A 12,394-nucleotide genomic window follows, 5' to 3' on the forward strand; every position below is an offset into this window, starting at 1 on the left:
TTGACATGCGTCAAACCACGTTACAAGTTCTGAAACTCTCGTGGTGGGGGATGTCACGGTCAAGCGTGACCTGTGTTTCTCCAATCCGCCAACGACGTTGCTGTAGAGTAGTCAAAACAATAGAAAACACAAGACCATAATTTTGCGTCTTCTAAAACGAAGTTTAACCATAAAAAGAATTGTTTATGAATAAATAATGTATACCTACTTATAAAGTATTATAAAATATAAAATATTATAAAAAATATAAAAAGATTCATTTGGTTACTTGTACCACGTATTATTTCACTAAACTGTTTTGACTACTCGACATGAGTGTTCTGCGTGTGGTGAACAATGTAAAAATTTTTTTGTCCTCAAATCTGAGACTACTCTGACTACAAAAGTTTAGGGATCCCTATATACGACCGTGTGTTAAATCTATATTAATATACTAGACAGCAATTGCCATTTGTTTTTCTAGGACTTTCAAGCGTTACGTTCGCATGAGATGAATCAGAAGCAGTTTAAATGTAACCGCAGTGCTATCCAATTACAATCTAGAATTCACAAACGTTTTGTATTTATCTTAGGATATCGTACTCAGTAGTTAGAAGTGTTCGGGGTTCAGGGGGAAAAGTTTAGAATTTTAATTGTATTTATACCAGATTAGTGATTTTATAAATGGCAACTCTATGTAGAGGTAATGCCTTACTGACAAAAACATTTCATAATTCCGAAATTACTAGTTTTTGGACTCGTGTTTATTAACATTTTTTGTTTATTTTAATGAGTATTATATGTTTTTAAAGTTTCTCCGAACTTTTATGTATACCCTATACACTGTAAATTCCTATTGCTGATTTTCAAATTAATGTTATACGAACAAAGAGAATATTATACAGGGTGGTCCATACGTGGGAGTACAATGAAGTACGCTGTGATTTTACGAGAAAAAGTAAGGCGAAAATATATAGAATAAAATTTGTTAACACGACGCTGCGTTTTCGCGAAAATCGAGTTCGAAAATTTGACGAGTATATTTAAATTTGGCTAATTCCGGACTAAATAAGAATATATATAGATAGGAGCTAAATTTTATTTGCATAGTATCAAATTTTGGAAATAATATGAAGCTACTACTGAATAATACAAAATTTGATATAGTTGGATCTAATTAATTAATATACAAATGCAAATGTACAAATACGTATTTTTGGCCACTATATATTATTATAAAAAAATTTTTGATGTCGAATAAAAATATTGCTGTCAGAAAAATTCATATAAAAAAGCCTAAAGCTTAAATTAAATTTGATAATTTTTTATTACCGAGAAAGATGTAAGTAAAAGAAAAGTGCTTCTCCTTACGTCTTAATTCTCTGAGAATTTTTTTGCATTCTTGATCCATCCATTCGACATCTAGTTTCTTCCACGTGGTTTTCTTCCACTCGTTCAAAGAAGTTGTAATGACATTCACATAATCCCATAAAGTTTTCAAAAACTGCATCTCCTTTTGTATCTGTTTCGTCATTTTAAATTCAGGCAATTCCTGTTCAAAAATGACAATTTGATCACGTAGATCTTTTTCTTCGCTCAGGAATTTTAACACCTCTTCATGTATTTCGTTTAGTTTTTCATAATGATTTTCACAATCTGGGCTGTAAATACAATTACTCAGCTGTGTCACACTAAATCATAACATTTAGGAAAGTATTCGAGACTTTTATAAATTTATCATGTGTAGCACATTACGTTTGGTATTAACAAGATTCCTATATTATCGACATGTTTTTCTATTTCGTATAGAGGTTATTACGTTTACGTAGATAATTAAAAGATATAGTACAAAACAAAATAAAACATTTAAACACTTCTGTTATTATTGAAAGTATGATGAAGTATTCAAGACAAAAGTTGTACTACTTAAGATAGCAAATATGATGGAATAATCAAATTTTTTGTTTCACGTTACTTTGAAGGTTATTTGAAATTCATTGGGTTTCATCCGCTTTTTTAAATGAAATCATAGCTTTTAGTAGTAGGTTTTGCTGAAATAGCTTTAACTTCATAGCATTGCGGTTGATACCAATATACAGGGTGGTTGGTAACTGGTGGTACAAGCGGAAAGGGGGTGATTCTACGCGAAAAAGGAAGTCGAAAATATAGAATAAATTCTTTTTTAATTTTTTTTTTAATTTTTCCATCGAGATAACGATCTACAGTGAGATCTGTTATAACGTACCGCACGCGTACCGAGCGAAAATTCAAAGTCGATTTTCTCGAAAACAAAGTCTTAAACGAAAAATTTTTATTCTACGTTTTCGACTTCTTTTTTCGCGTAGAATCACCCCCTTTCCGCTTGTACCACCAGTTACCACCACCCTGTATATATAGAAAACAGGGTGACTCATGTGACTGTTGTAAACAAGTTGTACGATAGTGTTCAGGTATACATATAATATGTGTAGGTAAATATATAACCACATATCTGTTTCAGTGTCGTGTCTCACTCTGTCATGCATGTGTCCAGAATTAGAAATAATTTAAAATTAATTCAAGTATGGCCACATAGATAAGCAAATTCGTAGCCATGTAATATATCTGAATATGTATATTCATGAGTAAATTGCGGATATTTATAGAAATTCAGTTTTTTTGTGCAGATAATTAAAAAAATGGAACCTAGGTAGAAAACATATTAAATATTATATATTAAATATATTTTTTATATATATAAAATATATATTTTAAACATATTAAATATTATATATTTTATATATTAAATATTATATATTAAATATTATTTTTCACATATTAAATATTATAACGAGCGCTGTACTGGGGATATTTTATATATCTTTGCATATTGCATATATATATGCGTTCAGGACACTTCTTCAGGAATCTTCAAATTTCTCATAAATGCATAAAAATCCGCATTCTACTTACACGAGAATTACAGACGAGTAGATAAGAATGTCACAAGACTATGATAGTCAAAACTATTAAGTTCTATTTAAAAGAAAAGATAGAATTACGTTTTTCACACATATCAATATATAAAGGTAAAAATATATAACATTATTTTTAAAATAACACATGATATCATTTGATTTTAGCGTATAGGACTTTTGTTTATCTCTGAGCGTTTTGAACATAGAGTTTGTTTTAATTGCATAGGATACTCTGTATATTAAAACAATTGAATAACTGTCTAAAGGAATATTTCAATAAATTTTTAAGAATAATATTTTAATGCCAATGGTAGAAAATGTAAAAAGAATTGTAAAATAATATGAAAAATAGGCTGTACATTAAAGATAGCGATGGTCGGTAAAGACGAAAAATTTGATGGATATCATAGCATCAAATGGTAGATCTAAAACTTAAAAAATCAGTTTCGGGAGGTCATGCGTTTGGAAGATACAGGTCCTTATATGATAGATCTTCACTACTATTAAACGCAATGTTTGACAATTAGTATAACAATGTGATATATGGCTGAGAAATAAATATATGTACGTGTAGATATTATTCGACCGCATCCTGTATGTATAGGGATTTTCGAAACGCATGATCTCCCAAACCTAAGATTTTACATCTTAAGTCTATTGTTTCATGCAAATAATACCCACAAAATTTCGACCTGTTTGGCCACCGGTGCCATTTGGAGTAATATCCGAAAAATAAATTAGAAGTAACTTTTAGATAAAATGAAAAATTTTATAAAATTATTTTATAAAAATACTTTCAATACTATTTTTAGCTTACTTGAAAACATCTTGTTCATGGAATTCGTTCAGGAAACGGTGTTGTTTAAAATCATAATAGCTTAGCCTTTTCTTCAAAAGATCGATTTGACGAGTCATTAAAGGCTGGACGATATGTTTCACTTGAGCAGCCATCTTTTTCAATGTTTCCCAATTAACGGGCAATTCTACGAGCCAATTAAAAATTTTCTCATCTAAATACACGTTGTAGCCTTGTAGCAATTCTATTGTTTTCTGAAAAATATTTGATTAATTTAATTCCAGAATGTATACAACGAGACAGTATTTAGTCACAGAGCTAATCCCAACCTAACCCCAATCACAGAGTGTTTCGTGAGCAAACCGACAGAGTATTATACATCAGCATGTTTGGAATGATATTCCTATTAAATAATATTATTGATATCATATATCAGTTCATCTTTGTCTGTAATCTTCGAAAGTATAATAATATAAACCACAGATACTACAATACAATTCATTCAGACTACGTAATTAATTGTCTAAAATTGTGTTTGTCATTCATGTATTGTATCTTGATACAATATATATAGTAGCTGACGAAAGTGTTCAAATTTTGCCACATAATTTATGATAAAATATTATGATAATTTGTGATTTGTATGTGTAAATATATTATGTGCATTGTATACATTGTTTCTGAAATTTCGTTTATGCATTGTAATGAGATATTACTATCGCGATTGTCATAGTAAAAATTTCCGATTTGTAAATGTCCGATTTGAAAAATTGGTATACAGCGTGAATAAGCAATCTTAAATACAGGGTGTCCTATCTCAATCGATCTCCTAGGCGATTAGGAGCAACAAATTGCTCTTAAACTATACGTTATTGGAAGAAGCGTTTCAAATAAAACTTATTCTGTTTGAGGCAGAACGTCGTATGATGACCACCAGATTTGTCTAGATGGAGGCGTTTTCGAGATCTCAGTGTGATCTATCTCTTTTTTACCTTAACTATACATTCTTTTACTATAACTTTAATTTTAATTTTAATATTAATATTAATATTAATTTTAATTCTAACCTTAATTTTAATTTTAAAAATATAAATTTGTAGGATCATTCGACAAATCTGCAAAAACATTTGGAAGTTTCCCATTTAAATGAATTTACAACCGTAATGTTACAAAAAGAAAGACACAACACAAGATGCAGGTTAAGTCATTTTGATGATGTCGATAAGACAGGTTACAAAAAAGTAAAACGAGATGTAGTGGAGGCATGCGTCAGATTAATCACAATACATGATAGGCCACTCTCCCCGATAGATAACGACGGGTTTAGAAATATAATTCAGATAATAAATTTCCAAAAAGAAAAGATAAATTCACATAAAGTGCGTGATGCTCTTATTGAGCAGGCAATTGAAGTAAGGAGAAAAATTATAGAGAAAATAAAAGGCAAATTAATATGCTTGAAGGTGGATGCAGCAACTTACACGGGCAGATCGTTTCTCGGTATTAACACACAATTTATGGAAGATGGTAAACTGTATGTTCGCACATTAGCAGTTGTTGAACTTTTTAGGGGTTTTTGTTATTTAATATTAATTGTTGTAATTATATGCAAAATAGAGGATATCGATTTCAATGACTATATACACATAATATGTAGCCAAGATCAACATTCTAAGTATTTTCTTACTGTACATTCACGTAACTTTCCACCCCACTTAATTTCCAAAATATTTGCAAAAAAATTTAATTACATTTAAGTTACGATTACTCATCGATCAGGTAATCATTTTTTATATATTATATAAATACTATACATATATACATATGTATATATGTATATAAGTATATAAATATATAAGTATAAATAAAAAAGGAAAATCGGTAGGTTGTAGGTTAGGTTATATAAGTTAGGATAGACTATTATATCCAGCGGCCTAGCGGCAACGAATACAGCTAATGTGAAATGATTTTCAATGAATCGACTGATATATGGAACGTTGTATTAGGTTGTCCCAAAAGATGTTTTCGTTCTATAAGGAAATAATGGAGTGCACAACATTTTTTGGATCATATTATTTTATTGCATTATGTATCGTGCATTTTGTAGTAATAGAAGAAGATGGATCATACATAATTCAATAAAATAATATAAATATTTATGCGATGGCATTAGGTGTGGCTCTTTGTTTTAAAGAATACCATTCTCTTCCTTAAAAACAAATTAAATTCTTTCATTTCTGATTTTTCCAAATATTTGATTATTTGGTATAAAGATATTTTTAATGTCAAATATTGATCATCTGTATTGTTTACGAATTAACCTGACTTCAAATTCAATTTATATATTAAATTATATATTATTTATAATTAATTTAAATAATATATCAAATATTAATATATTAAATAATATGGAATAATACATTATAATTAATTTAAATAATATTAACGAATCTGTAAACAAACAATGGATTTCTCAAAGAAACGGAACTAGAAAAATGTGTAATTTTAGTAATTGTCATGTGATAGTTTCGTTATCATAGTTGTAATTTATTTCAATTTATTTTCATGCCAGTGCACTTTCTCCGCTTTTGTCAAGTATACTCGTCATCGTCTAAAAATAATTTCGCATGCAAGTGCACATTTTCAAAATTAAATAAAGCACTTAAAGATTTAAAGAGACGATAAGACAAACAAGTAAGTGGAAATAAAAAAGTAAAAGAACGAAAACACTTTTGTTTCTTTTTCGCGATTTTCCCCAAAATGGTTTCTTAGTTTATCGGTTCGCTACACGCTTCCGTAATCTCAACAAAATTATTTGATTACTTCAACAGCGTGTGCCTTTGATTAGTTCGAATAATGAAGGTTCTAATGCTCTATATTTATTATTTATTATGGAAATTTTTGTTACGAGTATTACCTTAATTGGATCAAACATGTCTTCGATCTCGTATTGACGATCCCTGACTTCCTTTAAATAGTATATAGTTTCTAGAAGTGCGTCATAGTCATCTTCGTGTATAGGACGCGAGAAATTTTCCATTGCTGCTTTCAAAAATTCTGCTAAATTCTCCAATCTAAAATGAACGAGAAGCGAAATTTCAATCGTTAAAGTAGTTTTTTGTTCTCTGACATTTTATATCGAACGAAAAAAAAAGGTTATGTGTGTATAGTAATTCTATATATATAGAACATTTACAGATTTATAGATCTATAGAGTATGTACGTAGATATGTACGTAGATATGTACGTAGAGAATCTGTATAATATAGAATTATCATATTGGGTAGCCCGGAAAGTTCGTTCCGATTCACATTTCGATTCAATTTACATTTACTGAATTATATAGGTGTCATTTGTTCCACAAACTTTCTCCATCTTTCAGGCAACTTGAATATTCCATCATTCCATAACCTTTTAGGCTTTTCGGCGAAGAACTTTCGAAAAATCGAAACGAACTTTCCGGGAAACCCAATACATCATTATATATCATGATACTAATTATTATAGATGCAATAAAAACAGTGTCTACCTATCATATCCTATGAAAATGAACGAATAAGAAAGATAAAAATTCATAATTACGCGCGGAAGTGAAATATGCTTCTGCAACCTAACCCCAACCTAATTCCAATGTGGCAACGTTGTTCGTTTAGAGAGCGAATATCGATGACAAGTTTCTGATGTATTCTATAACTAAGTCTCTACAAGAATTAGAAAATTTTCAACAGTGCATGTAAATGTTGTTATTACGTTAAAAGTTGTTTAATGGAGCAATACATTAAGCATCAAATGAAAGGACAATAGGCGAGCCTAAAATTATATCAAGTCAACGTATTATTCCAGTAATAGATAAATGATCAGTTTCGCTTGAAATGTTTACATTGGTTGCGCGCGCAATAGGTACTTTGATAGTTTCCCGGAATAGTGATTCCGAGCCAAATACTCAGTTTACTATTCAGTTGCACAAATATACAGGATTAGTGCCAACAGCGAACGTTAGGATTGTGGTTTCAGAGAAATCGGCTCTATTTGCAGTTAGAGGTCAACATGTGATTCGCATTCATAGAACTCCCTTTTATAGATTACTCGGATGTCTCAATAATATTTAATTGCATTCGAAACGTCCAATGGGAAGAGTACACGAAGAGTAGGCTGTTAAAGGAACATTCTTCTTAACATTATACCGATATGTTAATATTCTCAAACGAATGAAGTGGGGAATAGAGAAGAAAATAAATTACATTTAAGAATATATTATTCAATAATATTAATCCTAGTAAAATAAAATATTATTATTGTTAATATTATTGATTTTATTTAAACTTGTATCGACAGTGAAGATCATTAGCGATTATTTTTATATTCGCTGGCTTATCAAATTCTGTCTAATATCTTAATTTCTTTACAGAAGTTGATAATCTTTTGTTGAAAAGGCATCCATGCCAGCATATTCTTAAGATTATTGTCGACACTATGCTCTTTTCCTTTATTATGTGAGTTATATTTGCAGTGTTCCATGTTAGTTATTGCAGTTTGTTCTTTACGACTAAATTCTTGATTTATCTTCAAATCAGAGAAACTAGGGATTAATTTGTGGAGTGAATTTATATCGCAATTTTCCAGTAACGCGTCTTAGTTTTGTTCGCATATTTTTTCGATATATTTTACAATGTGAAATGACGTGCTGCATATGGGAAGCTGACATGGTTCTTCAGTGGATGCAATTTTTGCTGTTGGATCAGTTAGTTCATTTCCAAAAATAAAATAAAATATTCTAATGGATAATTCTTCTTATATCCTTTAAATACTAATCATTATTTGTTCAATATAAATATTATGCTCTATTCTGTACGACTATTTTTTTTACTAATGACAATCCTGCTTAAACGAGATTTGCATACTATACAGCGCGATATTATATTTAGACGATAGCTTAATGATTCTTTAATGTAAAAATAATAGCATGGCATAATAACTTTCGAGCTGGCCAAAATAATCTTTCGTATATAAAACTTGTGCAGTTTATTCGCGTCACGAATGCAAATATGCCATTCAGATTTATGTTTCACTTGCTTATGCGTCCAACTGAAATTGCAAAGTAAAATAATTTCTGGAAAATCGTAGCCGGAATGTTAGTGGTATCAAAATGGCTCAAAATAGATATTTCTCATTAGACGTGGATTAAATTATACGGTATTGGAGAAAACATTTCGTCAGAAGTGTTTAGTATTGATACTCCTGATCAAAACTAATTGCATTAATGTCACGAGTCATTAAACATACGTAGAATACCAGTGCTTCATTAGTTTCCTAGTAAACAATCGTAAATCTAATAAAATGTCGCAATTCTTTTCCGGAACAGCATGGAAAAGTATCGATTAGAACAACTTCGATTGCAACAGTTTTAAATGATGTTTAAAACTGTAATTTTAAACGAGAAGAATTTGATTACTGCATGATAATGTTCTTATTGAAAGATCACAACACAGATTCCTACGTTTTGTATTATGTTCCTTAGGCTTCTCTTCAGTAAATATCTTCAGCTTATTGAAAGATTCTAACAAAGATTTCTTCGTTTTGTATCATGCTCCATAGGCTTCTCTTCAGTAAATATCTTCAGCTTATTGAAAGATTACAACATAGATACCTATGTTTTGTATTATATTCCACAGGCTTCTCGTTAGTCAATATGCAGAGTTTGTTGAAAGATCACAACATAGATTTCTACTTTTTGTATCATGTCCCATAAGCTTCTCTTCGGCAAATATCTTCAGTTTATTGAAAGATTCTAACAAAAATTTCTTTGTTTTGTATCATGCTCCATAGGCTTCTCTTCAGTAAATATCTTCAGCTTATTGAAAGATCACAACATAGATTTCTACGTTTTGTACAATGTTCCATAGGCTTCTCTTCAGCAAATATCTTCAGCTTATTGAAAGATCACACCTCAGATTCCTACATTTTGTATCACGTTCCTTAGGCTTCCCTTCAGCATATTTGCTGATATTATCTTCAGCTTATTGCAAGATTATAACATAAATTCCTACGTTTTATATGATGTTCCTTAGGCTTCTCTTCAGTCGATATGCACAGCTTATTGAAAGATCACAACAAAAATTCCTACCTTCTATATCATGTTCCTTAGGCTTCTCTTCAGAAAATGTCTTCAACTTATTGAAAGATTATAACAACAATTCCACGTTTTGTACCATGTTCCATAGGCTTCTCTTCAGTCAATATGCAAAACTTATTGAAAGATTACAACATAGATACCTATGTTTTGTATTATATTCCATAGGCTTATCTTCAGTCAGTATGCAGAGCTTATTAAAAGATCACAACATAGATTTCTACGTTTTGTACAATGTTCCTTAGGCTTCTCTTCAGCACATTTTGCTGTTTTTGCTGATATTATCTTCAGTTTACTGAAAGATTATAACAAAAATTCCTACGTCTTATATGATGTTCCTTAGGCTTCTCTTCAGTCGATATGCACAGCTTATTGAGAGATCACAACAAAAAATCCTACCTTCTATATCATGTTTCTTAAGCTTCTCTTCAGAAAATGTCTTCAACTTATTGAAAGATTATAACAAAAATTCCCACGTTTTGTATCATGTTCCATAGGCTTCTCTTCAGCAAATATCTTCAGCTTATTGAAAGATCACACCTCAGATTCCTACATTTTGTATCACGTTCCTTAGGCTTTTCTTCAGCATATTTGCTGATATTATCTTCAGCTTATTGCAAGATTATAACAAAAATTCCTACGTCTTATATGATGTTCCTTAGGCTTCTCTTCAGTCGATATGCACAGCTTATTGAAAGATCACAACAAAAATTCCTACCTTCTATATCATGTTCCTTAGACTTCTCTTAAGAACATGTCTTCAACTTATTGAAAGATCACACCCCAAACTCCTACATTTTGTAACACGGTCCCTATCGCTTTCTTACTTATCATTTTGGTCAAAACTACAATGCTACGTACTCTATAGACTCAACATTCTAACACGCAAGGACTAGAGAAAGTTAGTTGATATTTCATTTCTTTTTAACTTAGTAGACTAGTAACTTAGTAACTTAAGTAAAATAACTTAGTAGACTAGTCCTCCTTATTTCGACTAATTAATTTCAATGAAGGAATACGTCATTTTCGCAACACTCCCGTTTGCCGTGTAGAATTTTTTAATATCTCAGATTTATCAACCCCATTTATCGTCATATCACCAGAATCTGGAATTATCTGAATAATATTGCTGATCCAGTTGAGTTTTTCGGATCAATCAATAAATGCACAAAAGCGTCTATGAAACTCTTAAAAGACACTGTACTCACTTTTTTTCTGTACTTTCAAATCTGTATCTCGCTAGATTAATTCTATAATATCGTATAAATGCTCATAAATATAATATAAATATAAATATAAGTTCTCAATAATAATTCTGATAAAATATCAACATACTTTCTCGAAATAACATAACCTCGAAAAGTATCGATCAGAAGAATTTTAACCGTAAAAATCTTGCAATATCAAATGAAGGTTAAATTTAATAGAAATTTTAAAAATTTAATTACTGTGTGGTTATTCGATTGACCAGATACTCCTTCAGCACGTTAGCCCATTTGCAAATTATGTTCAAGAGCGTCTGCTTGAAAGGTTTTATGTCAAGTTTCAACCATCGACAAAAGATTTGCTCATTTTGCAATTGATCGCACTGGTTGTACAGAGACATAAAATAATCTATTTCCCGCTTGAAGTCCGCTAAATCTGGTTTCTTCTCTTTCAGGTTATCTGGGATAAACTCTGGATGATGTTCGATCATTTCCCTTTGCTCGGGACTTACGTATTGAGAAAATCTCAAAAAATAGGATAAATATTCCTGTTTATCGTCTGTCCACAGCCACGAGTAGATTTCGTATATCTGTGGATAATAATTTGTACCAGTAATTCCTTGTCATTAATTATTTGAGGTTATGTCAGAATATACAGGGTGGATCAGTGAATACTATCACTTAGAATAGCTCGTTATTTATTGACTTTAGCAAAAAATGTTTGAAGTGAAACTTGTTGTACTTGAGAAGACCGATTGAATAAATATATTTCGATTTTTTGATGCTTTATGTTTTCTGAGATATCAAGTTAACTTTGTTTTTTTTAACGATTATTTTTAACATCATATTTTTTAGATACTCCGTTGTAGCGGCTAAAAAGACCAATTCAACAAGCTAGAATAAGCTGACCTTCAGTTGACCTTGAAACCCAAAACGAAACGAGAATTCGTCAAGAATAACCTGTCTTGAATTCAAAAATTTACAAAAACTCAACATCACAGTGATATCTCAGAAAATATAAGATTAGAATACAAGAAATAATTAAAATATATTCATCCGGTCTGGCTTCTTAAATAAATAAATTGCATTTCAATGGTTGAAATAAGAGAAATGAGAAATACGGTAATTTTTATGAAAATGTTAAATTCAAGTTCAGATAATTACATATACATGTCCTTTCACTTCTATTAAGGCCAGTTTTGCTCGATTGCAAGTTTCTTCCAACATAAACACGATACCTTCCTCTTCAGCAACATCGAGCTTCGACGATGAAAATACAATTAATATAGTTTGTATGGAAGGAAAAATTAGTCGACTATTAATGTTT

The 12,394-nt window shown here is 30.5% G+C and overlaps 1 protein-coding gene across 1 annotated transcript in view; it reads right to left on the reverse strand.

Annotated features, from left to right (window-relative positions):
• LOC126875144 (dynein beta chain, ciliary-like) overlaps window positions 1-12,394 on the reverse strand; it is a 75,804-nt gene that overhangs the window by 22,955 nt on the left and 40,455 nt on the right. Inside the window, exons 18-22 of the mRNA XM_050637867.1 lie at window positions 12,232-12,327; window positions 11,311-11,657; window positions 6,650-6,806; window positions 3,754-3,986; window positions 1,351-1,640 (exon numbers count right to left, since the gene is read on the reverse strand). Coding sequence (XP_050493824.1) covers window positions 1,351-1,640; window positions 3,754-3,986; window positions 6,650-6,806; window positions 11,311-11,657; window positions 12,232-12,327 — 1,123 coding nt within the window. The remainder of the gene's footprint in view (window positions 1-1,350; window positions 1,641-3,753; window positions 3,987-6,649; window positions 6,807-11,310; window positions 11,658-12,231; window positions 12,328-12,394) is intronic.

The sequence above is a fragment of the Bombus huntii genome, chromosome 17 (genome assembly GCF_024542735.1).
Source record: "Bombus huntii isolate Logan2020A chromosome 17, iyBomHunt1.1, whole genome shotgun sequence".
Lineage (NCBI taxonomy): Eukaryota > Metazoa > Arthropoda > Insecta > Hymenoptera > Apidae > Bombus > Bombus huntii.